At 36.1% G+C, this 16279-nt stretch overlaps 2 protein-coding genes across 2 annotated transcripts; both read right to left on the bottom strand.

Annotated features, from left to right (window-relative positions):
* Positions 1-1559: 1559 nt before the first annotated feature.
* On the bottom strand, positions 1560-3159 carry LOC141601001 (uncharacterized). The gene is made up of 2 exons (XM_074421262.1): positions 2216-3159; positions 1560-2133 (listed from the first exon to the last, which is right to left on the bottom strand). Exons 1-2 carry the CDS (start codon positions 3157-3159, stop codon positions 1560-1562), a joined length of 1518 nt encoding a protein of 505 aa, XP_074277363.1.
* A 2231-nt stretch (positions 3160-5390) lies between these two features.
* LOC141599709 (phosphatidylcholine:diacylglycerol cholinephosphotransferase 1-like) lies at positions 5391-15839 on the bottom strand. The gene is made up of 3 exons (XM_074419811.1): positions 15289-15839; positions 14435-14572; positions 5391-5945 (listed from the first exon to the last, which is right to left on the bottom strand). The coding sequence occupies exons 1-3, from the start codon at positions 15634-15636 to the stop codon at positions 5655-5657; spliced, it is 777 nt and encodes a 258-aa protein (XP_074275912.1). The 5' UTR covers positions 15637-15839; the 3' UTR covers positions 5391-5654.
* Between the last annotated feature and the right edge of the window lie 440 nt (positions 15840-16279).

Raw genomic sequence — 16279 nt, 5'->3', positions numbered from 1 at the left:
ATATCATTATGTGGCAGTGGGATGTTAGTAATCTGACTCACAATATCGTTTTTCACTAAATTGGATAATTTACAAACATCCCATTGTTTGTCAGAGGTTATAAAATCTTTAACCAAAAGGTTAAGATCACGACTACTATTATCATCATCCATACTGCTCGTAAGAGGGTGTGAGAAAACCCAATTATCAGACCAAAACTTAATATTGCTACCAGTACCTACCTGCCATCTCAGTCTTTTTCTAAATAGAGTCTGAAGGCTCATAAGGTTACGCCATTGCCAAGAAGAGACTGAATTTGGCTTATGATCAAAGAGTGAACAGTTTCTCAAGTATTTTTTAGTTATCACTCTAACCCATATACTTTCCTTATCCATAAGAATTTTCCATAGAAGCTTAATTTGAAGAGCTTTATTGGATGCTTCCGAAGATTTTATTCCCAGTCCTCCAACCGATTTCGGTAAACAAACTTTATGCCAACCAATCAAATTAGGGGAACGTTGTGAAGGACTCTTATTCCATAGAAAATCTCTATTAATTTTATCTAATCTTTTATGGATTGACGAGGGAAGAAGGAAACTTTGCATTTGAAAAGTTCTCTTCGAAGCTAAATTAGCATTGACGAGAACTATTCTACCTGCTTGCGACAAAGAATTTGCTTTCCATTTCGATAATTGGGTGCAAGAAGACTGAATAATACTTTCAAAAGTATTTTTCGTCACTCTGCTGTCAATTATAGGACATCTTAAATACTTACCCAAGTGAGCTTCCTCGTTCATACGAAGAATACCTCTAAAGGATTCCCGAAGAGATCAGTCAATATTTCTAGTGCATTGAAAAGTGGATTTGTCAAAATTAACAAATTGTCCTGAAATCATGCAAAATTTATCTAAAATAGACTTTATGGTTCTACAACTCTGATTAGATGCTTTAGCGAAAATGATAGTATCATCCGCAAAAGTGAGAAAAGGGATTTTCTCCACCCCAGATCCAATTCTAATACCAATATCACTAGAACTAAGATCACTATTTTTTGTAGTGATCTTGCTAAAATTTCGGCACACATAATAAATATATACGGCGAAAGCGGGTCTCCCTGTCGAATACCTCGAGTGGGTCTAAAAAAGTCGTATGCTGTTCCATTTACTAACGCCGAGAAAGAAACAGTTTTTATACATTCCATAATCCAAGAAATCCACTTAGCATTAAAACCCATTTGCTTAAAAGTTTCCTCAATAAAGTTCCACTCTAGTCGGTCGTATGCTTTTTCCATATCAAGTTTAATCGCAATCCAACCGCCTTTGCCTTTTTTACGTTTAAACGAGTTGAAAATCTCGTGTGCTAGAATAATATTATCTTGAATAAAGCGGTTAGGTGTAAATGCACTTTGAAAAGGATGTATAATCTTATGCAAGACACTTCGGAGACGACTAGCCAGTATTTTTGCAATAATTTTATAAATTGTTGAACACAGACTAATAGGGCGAAAGTGGTTTGTTGTTTGAGGATTATCAACTTTGGAAATTAATGCTATAAAAGTATGATTTATTTTTTTAAGCAATTTATCCGAGTGAAAAAAAAGCTAAAACTGCTTTAGTAACAGAATTTCCTACGATATCCCAATATTTTTGAAAGAACTCGGCAGGAAATCCATCTGGACCTGAACATTTATCAACAGCTAAACTAAACACAGTTTGTTTAACCTCTTCCATACTAATATTTCTAGTAAGAAATTTGTTATCTTCATCTGTAATTAAGCCACTAATAGACTTAAAATCCTCATTTTTGTCGAAATTACAAAGTTGATTTTTTGTAAACCTAAGTTTAAACTCGTCAGAAATTTCTTGTTTAATAAGTTCTTGATCAATAATACAAGCACCATTCTTATTAATAAACTGCTTAATACCATTTCGACTACGTCTGATCGTGGCGTAACTTTGAAAAAATTTGGTATTGTTATCTCCAAAATTCGCTTTGGTTATTCGAGATTTTTGTTGCCAATAGATACGTTTATAGTCAAGAAGTGCATCACGCTTTTTCAGCCATCTCAGTTGTGCGTTTTCTAAATGGGTAATATGAGAAGAGCCTTGTTGTTTTTGAATAGTTTCTAACTTTTTTTCAGCAATTGAAAGTTGTCTAAAAATATTACCAAAGGTAGACTGATTTCTTAGCCTTTTGTTTTAAAAATTTGCATTTTTGAGAAAGACAGAACATATACGATCCTTGAAACTGATATTGCCAACAACTTTTGACCATCTTACTAAAATCATTCCGCATAGTCCACATGAGTTCAAAACGAAAAGGAAGGGCTTTTTTATGAACCTGGTCATGAAAGTTCACAGAGATAGGACAATGTTTTGAGCTAGTAAAAGCATGGTGCATAAAATGCATATTTGGATAAATGCTAATCCAATTAGGGGATGCTAAAGCTCTATCTAGAATTTCAAAAACATTATCAGAACCACATTTCTTTTTTCTCCAAGTAAAAAAATTACCGGAGAAAGGGAGATCTATAGAATTGGTATTATTTAGAAACTTACTTAATCTCACACAACGCGCATTGGTAACCTTTGCACCCCCTTCTTTTTCACTAGGGCTCTTAATCTCGTTAAGATCTCCTAGTAATAAGAAAGGCAAATCAATATTAAGGACAAAAATCTCCAATTCATTCCAAAAGTCCAACTTGTCAGCAGGTTGTGGTGGAGCATAGACAAAAATAAGGCAAAAGCTCACATTTTTCGTTAAGTCATATACCTCACAAACAATGAATCTTTTTGATTTAAAAGTGGTCTTTATCGAAAAATTCATGGCGATGGTTTGTTTCCAAAATAACCAAATTCCACCTGATAAACCAACACTTGGAATAAAATCACATTCACTAAATCCAAAATTGGCAATCAAGAAAGGTTCGGGTTTATCAATCGATTTAGTGTCACAAATAGCTAAGATTTTAATTCCATTTGACGAGCAAAAGAAATTAAGTTCTTCGGCAAAATTCTTTCTTTTAGTACCTCTAACATTCCAAAAAGCAATATTCATGGGAAATTCATTGAAAGAAAAAATAGTTCCGCTACAAACTTCATAGTGTAGCGAAGAACTAAAGACAACAAATTTCTCAGAGTCCACCAAAAATAATAGTGTGCAATTAGGCCACAAAGACATTCTCTCTGGTAGCATGCACCCTCTAGGATAGTAACCAAACATGAATTTGTTTCATTAAGTCTCAATCTCTCTTTGGATCCTTTAAGATGGCTATAGATTACAAATATGCCAAAAACATGAGACAAATTGAAATCGATCGTAAAAAAAACGGGACATCTTGATGTCAAGACTAAAATTATTCCGTGAAAAACGAAAAGCACACCAAAAGAATGTGGCCAGGTCAAAAAGGAGTCTACAGACGAGGCAGGCACGTCGGAAGTTATTGGTAATATAATTTCCATAATGCCAAAAACCGTCAACAACAATGCTTGGAAAACCATACAGACTAACCTCATTTTCAAAGGATAGAGTGAAATCGCCTAAAGCTAGAAAATTACTGCCAGAGGTAAGAATAAATTTGTCCAACAAACAAAATATTGTCGAAACAGTTGCTTTAGTAAAAGCCACGAAGCAAATTAAACACGGGACAATAAATCATTCACACATCTCATTTGACTCACATTACTTAGTTCAAAACATCACTAGTAAGGGAGGACAAGTTCAAATCATTCACACATAAGTCAAACGCAACTCTCTCGTGACATGTTTAAGGTGGGAGTAACTAAAAAACATGACCCAAATCCTCTCAGTAGGACGACAAATATAATACGACCCTAGTCTAAGCTTAGCGCCTGATTTTCGGGATACATGTTTTCCATTTCGACATGCGATAACATTTCACATTCAAGAATCGATACTTGGCTCACAAAACATGACCAACGGCGGAGTAACACCAAATTCGATAATATGGTCCTTACAACGTGACCAACAATCCGGAAGAGGCGAAAGAGTGAGTCAAATAGTGAATCAGTGCACAATGATATTACATCGCATAAGTACAACATTTGATGGCCAAGTCGATCAATACTACCTTAAATAATAGGAAAAACAACGATAAAAAAAAAATCGTTGTAGACAAACCGCGGGCTTAAGTCAGACTATGATTTATCAAATCCGAGTCGAGTAAAAGCATAACCATATATACGGTTTCTTTTTATTTATTTTTTTCTACTTTTTTTTAATCCAAAAATCTTAATTTCTTATTTTCATTTTGAGTTAGTTTTTGATATTTTTTTACCAACTACTAGTAATTGTTATTGACTTTCTAAACTTACAATAGCTTCCTCCTACCTTCCCCCATTTCCCGGAACACCGCCAATTACAACCAACCCCATCCACCGGCTTTCAAGCCTATACCAAACCACTGGCACCACTCCAACTACGTCCGAGCATAGACCACAACCACCTACCTTATCCCACCATAACCTAGCCTCCTTCTCTATCCAAATTTAGCCTTGTGTTTCAGTTTCCGACCACCACCGGTGGCTTTTATCTGTAATCTCTCTAACCACAACCACCACCACCACCTTTCTTGTGTCGTCCTCCTCTGATGCTTCATTCCACCACCGCCACCTTTCTTGTGTCGTCCTCCTCTGATGCTTCATACCACCACCAACACCTTCCTCACTGGTTATTTTGGGGACATGCTTCACAAGAGATAGGTGTCATTGAAGGTGGTCAACTTGTCGTGGTGGGTTGGTCTACGGACGGTGAGGGTGAGGTTGGGGGATGAAGTGAAGTTAGGATGAGAGAAGTTACGAGAGAGGACACTAAACATTAAACACTAAACTAGATTTGTATACATAGATTCGTTATTTACGATTTTTCCAAGTATTCAATAACCTTATAGTCAATTTTGTGATTTTTTGAAACCGTATATCCAATATAGTTTTCAAATTATATTCAGGTATACAGTTTTGCTCACCCTAGACCTAATTGGCGGGTTAGGATTCGTCATTTGCTAGTGAAGGCCATCTCTAAATCATGAGCTGGAACAATTTTTTGTTCCTTTTTTGCCGGGTTAGGATTCCGTCATTTGCTAGTGAAGGCCATCTCTAAATCGGTCTAGTGTAGGGACAAGTCGCGTCTAACAGACGTATCAGACGGGCTACGCTATTGGTCCCCACCCGCCAAGCGGTATTGATATGCCTGAGTCGGATGCTATTGGTCCCCACCTCTAGAACACAAGCGAGTAGTAAATGCTTTTAGGTCTACTTAATGCTCAACAAGTATATTCTCTCTTATATGAGTCGGTATGGAAATGAAGATTCTCAATCATAAAATTTGGATGGAAGAGGGTTCAGGAAAATATCAAACATTGGTGCATCCATATTTGTAGTAGTGCATGGACATTTCACAACAAAATAAAACATAGTTCTTGCTTTCCCTTCAAGAATAAAACTTGTCATATTGGTTATAAAATGCGAAGTCATTATATTATTAGCCTATTTTCTTTCATTTCTTCTACTCGCAACTGAAAATTAAAGGATTAAAAACTGAATTATTTGCATATTATTGAAATAACACCATTACTACTCAAAAATAAAGAATAATATGAACCTTCATGATTAGCCTTAATTAATTCATGCACAAGTTTGATCTCTGTGTTACTCTCTTTAGCGAGTTGACACAGACAATTTCCTGCTCTCCACATACTTGCCAGCTAGAGAGTCGAACAACATGCCAGCTCCGACACCAACACCGAGGTCGATTGTGTAGTGACCTCTTGTTCCTAATAGTCTCACTATTTGTAAGACATTGAGAATATCGAATGTCCATGCCAATTTCTTCCTTTGCATCCGCCTCATGTCTAAGGATGCAATCACGGCACTAGCAACATGCCCAGAGTAGAACAGGAAGAACGATACATTTCCAACAGGGAAATCCGCACCTGAACCCAAAAATTCCTGGCCACAAATATCAACTAATTATAATGATTTACACCAAAAATAAATGCACAATCTATACAGAGAGGTAGACAACAAAAACATGTGTTGTAACTCTTGTAAGGAAGTGAAAAGCATCAACAATAAGTCGATTGAGACACATTTCGGACTCTTGTAAACAAATACTCCGTACAAAATATCAAAAACGTTCCTAAAGAAGCTAATGGCGGAGTCAAACCTAGTTTAGGGGGGCTGACCGCTCCTTCATTAACATATGGCTAACTGCTACAAAATACTCCGTATGTGAGAAGAAGTCTTACTGCTACGAAGTATTAAATATCACCTCTTCAGCGTATTTTAAAGATGTTGACATGATTCATGCTTGTTCTCTAACAAGTAACAAGTACATGTGGAGAAGATGAGGAGTACGTGAAATGCAATAAATTTCAGTATCAATTACAAAATATTCATAGTATGGGAGACGAAAGTTGTGAGACTAATAAAGAATGACAAGCAGAATAACCAAAACGCCAAGCAACAAGATGCTAAACTTGTTCCTACCCTCCTACGCGAAGTTTGTGCCTTAACTAACAATACTCCAAATCCAGCATAAACAAATAGAATGATATTTGGTCCCATTACAGACTAGCCTGGTTTACATCCACATGAATTGTCCCTTCTACTTTCAAAATTTCGCATTATCAACAAGTATGATTGTAGGCTTGCAGCACTCGGTTTATGACAAGAAGATAAAGAGTATGAACTTGTGGTTTTAATAGACTTCCTCAAAAACTAATCAGTAAAGTAATTAAACCAAAGGACCGTGTAAAGGTACGAAGGGAGGAAATTTAGCTAGTCATAGAGTCGGAAATTAAATTAACTTTACAAAGCTCCAACTATCCCCAATCTTTCATTTCTGAATCATATTATCCAAATTCCGCGAAGATAAACAATGACTAGTCATTGACTCATTGGACAAGTTTTATTATCAACATACTCCAATTACTCCCTCCTACCTCAATACCATTTACATTGTGCCCATTTGACTTTGTTCGTCAATTCAAGTAGACAATGACCATTAATCTTTGCGGGATATATGCAGAGTGATGATTTGAATTTTGTAATGTTCAATTTATCAACACACACACACACAAAGAAAAAAAAAATTCATACTGTCATTTAAACAAAATATCTAAAATTATATTACGAGAAAGATGTGGCGGTATAAATGGCATGAAGGTCAATAATACATAACTAAACGGAGTGGAGTGACCAATAGCAGAAGCCTCTTCATGAGGGCAATGATGACAATGAATGAAGATAAAACCGTGTTCCAAGTAAAGTTGTAATCATCAAAGATTATAAGAGGAGAGATTGTTGGATTATTAATCGGTTAGAACTAAAATTAGATTAAGTTTTAGTTCTAACCGATTAATACTCTTAACATTAATATTGACAGTGGCTTCCATCAAAGTAATTGGATAAACATATCATACATGATTCCTCACTTGTTAAAATAAAACAAAAGATACAGGGAATTGTGATGGACAAAACCAATGTCAATTGTGGCAACTAGAACAAATGGATTAAGGCTCTATTTAAGTTTGCAGAGAATTAGCGACACACGATAAAACTTTTCAATATAAAATTAAAGCATCCGACATCACATGCAGAATCTCACGCAGTAATTGGCCAGATTAAATCGTGCTATAACAATGAACCACGAACAAGATTCGTACGTTAATTTGATTTTAACATAGCATAAGCGGCTCTGATACATGGTCGGTATCAGAGCCGCTTATGCTATGTTAAAATCAAATTAACGTACGAATCTTGTTCGAGGTTCATTGTTATAGCACGATTTAATCTGGCCAATTACTGCGTGAGATTCTGCATGTGATGTCGGACGCTTTAATTTTATATTGTCAAAAGTTTTATCGTGTGATAGAGCCTTAATCCATTTGTTCTAGTTGCCGCAATTGACATTGGTTTTGTCCATCACAATTCCCTGTATCTTTTGTTTTATTTTAACAAGTGAGGAATCATGTATGATATGTTTATCCAATTACTTTGATGGAAGCCACTGTCAATATTAATGTTAAGAGTATTAATCGGTTAGAACTAAAACTTAATCTAATTTTATGTTTACCTAATTTATTTAGGGCATTAATCTGATTAGTTTAATTTCATGCCTAATACTCCCTCCGATCCAGACAGATGGTAACACTTACCTAAAATGGATGAACCACACCAATGGTAACATACCATATTTGGCATGAATAATAACTAAATTACCCTTACATCCACTACCAATTTACAACTCTACCACCCACTCACCCACTCACCAACTACTTATTTAATCCACCAAAACTCATGTGGCCTCAATCAATATTTCCTATTTTACCCCTCACTTTTCCACCTTTTCTTAAATAATTACTTTTTGCTTATGTTTACATCTGTCTGGATCGGAGGGAGTATATATTTGATATATGTTGTTACTCTTAGACTCATATTTATTTGCGACTAATTTTATAAGATTAAATTAGATAACACGATTTATTGAAATTGTTTCGTAAATATTGTTCATCAATTCCGAGTGGTCGGATTTTGATGAAAGAGTAGTGTTTTTCGCATGTAAACGGCATTCTAAACAGGACTGCAAAGCAGGGTCTGCGTTTTAAGGTCAAATTCGAAAGGTTCGATTGAGTTATGGACAGTTTTTGATTTAAAAGTTGGAAATTTTAATATTTTATTAACCTATCTTGAGATTGTTAATGATATGTCTTTGTTTTAATATGAGACATGCTAATGTTGATTTCTTTATGTATGAGATGCACATAATATATACATTTGTTCATTAGTATGCATTCATAATCGACATATATGTTTAATCCCTCAATCTGAATATTAAGTTTATGCCTTTCCAACCTAATGACTAAAATAAACTTACATCATCAAGTGATGGGTCTGCCAAAGTAGAGGATTCTGGTTATGTAAGTTGAGCAGGTGGATAATAGTTATCCACACATGTAGGTTGGTTGTCTTAACAAAGTTTTTCAAAACAGTTTTGAACTTTGAGGCATGTAGTTAAAATTCATATGATGATTGTTAAACAAACTGAGAGTTGTATATGAGATGCAATTAACATAGAGATGTTTACCTTAATCCTTATAATTTGGGCGATGAGCCAAAGCTCACTTAAGTTATAAGTATTCAGGGTCTTGGAATATTGTATACGTATGAGGGTTACTTGTACAATTTTTATAATTATCTTAAAATTGTTTAGGATTCATTTGTTGCATATTTGAACATGTTACTTATACTTGCATATTTATATTGTTGTAGATAATGTCTCATACCACCAATTCATTTTCTCTCCGTTCCCTCCTTGAGAAGGAAAAGTTGAATGGTTCAAACCTTTTGGAATGGTATCGCAATTTGAGAATTGTTCTTAAGCAGGAGAAAAAGGTATATGTCCTTAGAGAAGGAATTGCCTAAGAAACCAGATAGTAATGCCCATACCACCGCTAAGAACGCGTGGAAAGAGCATTCTGATGCTAATACTGATGTTTGGTGTCTGATTCTTACCACCATGAACTCTGAGCTTCAGAAGCAATATGAGAACGTGGAGTCGGCATATGAGATTGTTAAAAACCTGAAAGCTATGTTTCAGGAGCAAGAACTGAAAGGAATAATATTGTTAAGGCTATCTTTGACTGTAAGATGGGAAAAGATGAGCCAGTTAGTCCATATGTCATAAAAATGATAGGTTATTTTGATAACCTTGAAAGATTTGATGCCGGAATAAGCCAACAGTTGGCTACTGATATTGTGCTTCAGTCCTTGAATCCAAGTTATAATGTTTTTATTTTAAATTATAATATGCATAATTTGGACAAATCTCTGGAAGAATTGCATGGGATGCTTAAGACAGCTGAGCCTAAGAAAGCTCCTACCTCTAATGTTCTAATGATACAGAAGGGAAAGGGCTTTAAAAAGCAAGGTTCAGATAAGGGTAAGGGTAAGGGTAAGAGTAAGGCAAATATCGCCAAACTCAAACCTAAGCCCAAGTCAGTAAAGGGTGCCTTGGGTGCCTTCTGAAGATGTCTATCATTATTGTAATGAAAAGGGACATTGGAAGAGGAACTGCAAAAAGTACTTGGAAGATGTGAAGAATGGAAGTGTTGCTTCCACTTCAGGTATTCATGTTATAGAAGTAAATGTTACTACTCGTTGTTCTACTTCTTCATGTTATAGAAGTAAATGTTACTACTCGTTGTTCTACTTCTTGGGTATTAGATACCGGTTGTGGTTCTCACATTTGTTGTAATGTGCAAGAACTAAAAAGGAGTAGATCATTGGCGAAAGGTGAAGTGGATCTACGTGTGGGCAATGGAGCAAGAGTTGCTGCTTTAGCTGTAGGAACATTTCATTTATCGTTGCCTTCTGGCTTAGTTTTAGAACTAGATAATTGTTATCATGTACCTCAGTACCTGCCATTAGCAGGAATATTATATTATTTCTGTTTCGTGTTTGGACATGAATGGTTTTGATATTCGATTAAAAGACAAATGTTGTTCTATTATGCGTAATGGTATTTTATATGGTCAAGCTCATATTGTTGATGGACTATATGTTCTAAATTTAACTAAGGAGGTCTATAACATTAATGCCAAAAGATTAAAAACTAATGATTCTAATCCTACTTATCTATGGCACTGTCGTTTGGGTCATATAAATGAGAAACGTGTACAAAAGCTTCATAAAGATGGACTTTTGGATTCATTTGATTTTGAATCATTTGAGAGATGTGAGTCTTGTTTGTTTCGCAAAATGACAAAAACGCCTTTTACCGGTCATAGTGAGAGGGCGGCTGATTTATTAGGCCTTGTACATTCTGATGTTTGTGGCCCAATGAGTCATACTGCTAGAGGTGGTTTTCAGTATTTCATAACATTTACTGATGATTTCAGTAGATATGGTTACGTTTACTTGATGAAATACAAGTCTGAATCCTTTGAAAAATTCAAAGAATTTCAGAATGAGGTGCAGAATCAGCTTGGCAAGACAATTAAAGCTTTACGATTTGATCATGGAGGAGAATACTTGAGCCAAGAGTTTAGTGATCATCTTAGAGGTTGTGGAATCGTTTCACAACTAACTCCACCCGGAACACCACAATGGAATGATGTGTCTGAGAGGAGGAATCGGACCGACCTTGATATGGTTCGGTCCATGATGAGCCATGCTAGTCTTCCTATTTCATTTTGGGGTTATGCACTTGAAACTTCTGCGTTCACACTTAACAGGTGTCCATCAAAGTCCGTAGAAAAGACACCATATGAGATATGGACCGGAAATGTTCCTAAGATGTCTTTCCTAAAGATTTGGGGTTGCGAGGCTTTTGTAAGTTAATTCCTGAAAAACTTGGCACCAAATCCGACAAATGCTTCTTTGTAGGATATCCTAAGGAGACTATAGGGTACTATTTCTACAACCCATCTGAGGGCAAAGTGTTTGTAGCTCGATATGGTGTCTTTTTGGAAAAAGAATTTCTTTCCAAAGGAACCAGTGGGAGTAGAGTTGATCTCGAAGAAATTCGAGAGACACAGGAAATTCCTCCACCTAATGAGGAGGAACAATGTTTATAGATTTACAAAGAGTTGTAGTTTCTACTCCTGTGGAACCCGCCCTACGTAGATTTGAAAGATCTAATTTTGGTAAGGATCCCGTAAGATATGGGTTCTTAGTGACTGAGCATCGTGATCTACTTTTGGTAGAGAATGATGAGCCAAGGTCATATAAAGAAGCAATGATGGGCTCTGACTCCGAAAAATGACTCCGAAAAATGGCTTGAGGCCATGAAATCCGAAATGGAATCCATGTACCATAACCAAGTATGGACTTTGGTTGATCCACCCGATGGTGTTAAAACCATTGAGTGTAAATGGGTCTTCAAGAAAAAGATTGACATGGATGGAAATGTGGATATATATATATAAGGCGCGACTGGTAGCTAAAGGTTTCAAGCAAATTCATGGTATTCACTATAATGAAACCTATTCTCCAGTAGCGATGCTTAAGTCCATTCGGATTCTCCTAGCAGTTGCTGCATTTCATGATTATGAAATTTGGCAAATGGATGTAAAAACAGCTTTCCTTAATGGAAATCTGCAAGAGGATGTGTACATGACACAACCTGAAGGCTTCACAACACATGCTGGGAAGATTTGCAAGCTTCAACGATCCATTTATGGATTGAAGCAAGCATCTCGGAGTTGGAATCTTCCTTTTAATCAGGCAATCAAAGAGTTTGGTTTCCTTAGAAACGAAGAAGATCCATGTGTGTACAAGAAGAATAATAGTGGGAGTGCAACAGATTACGGTTCTTTATGTCGATGACATTCTCCTAATGGGAAATGACATTCCAATGCTACAATCCGTTAAAGATTGGCTTGGGAGTTGTTTTTCCATGAAGGATATGGGTGATGCGGCTTACATCTTGGGTATTAGGATCTATAGAGATAGACCTAACAGACTTATTCTCGGTCAAAGCACTTATGTAGATAAGGTGATTCGACGTTTCAATTAAATTGATTCCAAGAAGGGTTTCTTGCCTATGTCTCATGGCATTACTTTTAGCAAGACTCAGTGTCCTTCGACACCTGATGAGCAAGAGCGCATGAGAAAGATTCCCTATGCTTCCGCCATAGGTTCTATCATGTATGCCATGTTATGCACTCGTCCTGATGTAGCTTGTGCATTGAGTATGACAAGTAGATACCAAAATAACTTGGAATGATTCCTAGCATTTCTAGCCCCATAGATGTTTATTGTGATAATAATGGTGCTATTGCACAAGCTAAGGAACCGAGGTCACATTAAAAATCCAAACACATAGAGAGAAGATATCACCTTATCAGAGAGATCATTGATAGAGTGATGTTAAGATATGCAGAGTACCGACTGATGCAAATGTTGCAGATCCCTTAACAAAGCCTCTCCCGTAGTCTAAGCATGAGAGTCATAGAGCTGCCATTGGTCTAAGATGCATTAGCGAGTGATCTTAGTCTTATTATGAGATCTTTGTTTTAGTGGGAGTTTATTTGACATGTTTAATTAGTAATATGTAACATTTACTTCATTTATTCAATAAAATTGTTATTTGATTTTATTCATTTTATTGTTTAAATTGAATGTTTGTTCCACAATAGTCAACATTGATTAATAGATCACTAAGTACGTGACTTAGTTTTGGAACTCTATTTAGATGATGTTTTTCTATTATAGTCTCTAATCAGGGCATTAAATTGGAACACTTAAATGCCTAAAATGATTAGTATATGAGCTGGTTGATGACTAAGTTCCTTAAGTAATGATATTGGGATATCAAACCAAGCATATGGGTACATGTTAGAGAACATGTATTAGACAGACCCTTTAGGAACTTTACTAAGGATTCGCTTAGTGTCAGTAAAGTTTCTTATCACTAGTTAATAGTGAATATACGGTCTTTAGACCTGAGTTTTTCACTATTCTGTACATGCTAACTAGTTTGTTTTGACATTGTCAAACGTCAGCCGTGACCGGTGACTATAACGGCAATGCTTGGACTTACTATGGATCTTGTGATACGATGTGGTTAAACAACATGGGATTCGTTCCTTCCTTCCTTACTGAAGGAAGTTTATTGTTTCTGGCCTCTCGAAGAGTGTGAATTGTAAAATGCGTGGCCGCGCTCAGACGAGGTGATTGTTAGTCGTTTGCTGTAACAATTCAACTCAGAGATTCGAGAAAAATGATTAAGACATTTAAGGTTGACACTTTTCCTACCTTAGTCTTGATTGGAACAATAGAAGCAAAGAGACATGTTTAATTGTACACGGTACAAGGTGGGAGACTGTTGGATTTATGTCCGGAGTCCAATTAAGGTAACCCGGTTTATATTCTATTTAACCGTAACGTTTTGCTAGAAGCCGCTTACGGGCCGAGTCTTAAATAAGTTTAAGGACTCGTGTAGAATTAAACGGGCCCATTGGGTCACCCACAAGATGAATATGGTGTTTCCTTTTATAGTCAGACTAAAATATGAAAATAGGGCTCTAATTAGATTAGGACCAGATGCGATTAAAGTTAGAGTTTGATTAGGAAACTGAGTCTTAGCTTTCCTATATATAGAGATATATGGGAGTCAGTTTCATCCATCCTATTCCTGTCTGAGAAATAACAAACCCTACCCTTGTACTAGCATACAAATCGTATCTTCTATTCATACGTGTGGATACTAGTGGAGCACTACAATTGGGGTGCTTGTGATTATTTGTAGCAGTTGGGTTATTAAGAGCCGGTTCTTATTTTTCTTATTTGCTGGATATTATTTGCTCACGGATTAATTCCGCTGCGAGGTAATTCGATTGCCCTTCTATTTAGTTTAATTTTGATTTCTAACTGGTCGTGGAGATTTGTCTTTTAAAATTGTTTTAAGGACCGACAAATTCCTTCAGAGATACCTGAGGCAAAGGAAGCTGAGTAGAGTAACCAAGAATTCCCCTACAGGTGAAGGAAAACAATGCAGCAAGTCCGGGTCTAGCTCTTCCTTCTACTAAGAACACCCATAATATGTATGTTGTTTGCATCCCCACAAACACCTGTCATTTATCGAACAATCAACCAACTTAATACCGAAACATACTAGAGTGTGTTGTCCTAGTTGTTGCGGGAACCCGAAGGAACTGAAGAAATGGTGTCGTAGTTGTTGCATCTCAATCAGTCGATCAACATTGATAAGTTAGACCACAAAGTCAAATGAAACCAATCTTTTTCGAACTGCAAAGACTAATATTGACTGACCACTAATGATTGTGTCATATCAGGTTGATTGACTGATTGTGATGCAACAACTACGACGCCATTTCTTCAGTTGCTAAAATTAAATTAAACCACGAAAATCTATTACTCCCTCCGTTTCAATCATTTCTTTATTTTTATTAAAATCTCATCTCCCGTTCCATTACCTTTCTCTTTCGACACATTATCATGTACATAATAAAATACTCCCTCCGATCATTTGTTGTCCTTTTGTTTTGGCACAAAGACCGGGAAAAGTGAAGAAAGTCAATTACTAAATAACATATGGACCAAATTGAGTGTGAATGATCAAATTGTTCACCAAATGTATTCCTAATATAGAAAGGACAATAAACAAAATGTAAAAGACAACAAATGATCGGGACAGAGGGAGTAGATAATAATTTATATTAAACTAATGACGTGTCACAAGGGAAATATAGTGGAACACAAGTTGGGACAGATAATGCGCACTCGACAATCAGGCAAAATTGAAGAAGGAGAAGAAGAAGAATACCGTATTAAGGGCGGCACAAAGAGTATTAAGATTAGGGGAATGAGATAAAAGGCGATTAAGAGAGCGCGTGGCAATAAAGCCAAGATCGAAAGGAGGAGAAGAAGAAGGAACCATGAAGAGCGTGTACTCGACGGACATGAAGAACAACAATGACATTACAAAAACACATGGTATTGGATGATACTTGATAACACCAACAATGTCAGCATACCCCCATTTCATAAACGACGCCGTTTCCAACAACCCTTTTATACCCTTGTTATTATTAGTAGTAGTATCTTTCTTCATTTCGGAAGTAGAATTGGATTGTGATATCTTGAGTTTTCTATTGTGGAGATTGACTGTCATTTGTGAATTGTGAGAATTGATAGGATTTGTAAATGGGGCATTCTGGTAATTGTGGTGGATTATTATAATGTGTAAAATGACGGAGATTACAAGGTCGGAAAGTGGGGTTTTTAGGATTTACGTGGAATTTAGTGGGAATTAAAGGATGGTAAGCTTGTTTTTTAGCTCAACTTGGAATCACAATACTCACATTCACTCTTGCCGCGCCTACCTTAGACCATCCCAAGCAAAGATCGCGTTAAGTACGTCACGACCTGATTTTACTCTTAATCTCATATTATTAACCTTGACCCATTTTTATCATCCCAAACAGAAGGTCACGACCTACGTCGTCAACCCAATCATTATCCACTTTACAACATTTTCAATCATTTTCCACATTTTCTACCCCACTTTTCTCTCTCTTACTTTTACAATTACTTTTCCTAACATTTTATAAATATTGTTATTTTTCTATTATTGTAAATATCGTAATAAAAAAAACTACACCAATATTAAAACCAAGTAACTCATCTAATTATTAAAACCGAGTTTCTATCTTAATACAAGTCGAGTAACCAATTAATCAATACTATATATTAATTCCAGAAACCAAAGGACTTCTATATAATTAAATAAATCTATACACATTAATTATATTATA

Source organism: Silene latifolia, chromosome 9 (genome assembly GCF_048544455.1).
Source record: "Silene latifolia isolate original U9 population chromosome 9, ASM4854445v1, whole genome shotgun sequence".
Taxonomy (NCBI): Eukaryota; Viridiplantae; Streptophyta; class Magnoliopsida; order Caryophyllales; family Caryophyllaceae; genus Silene; species Silene latifolia.
This window is presented reverse-complemented; position numbering and strand designations above follow the sequence as displayed.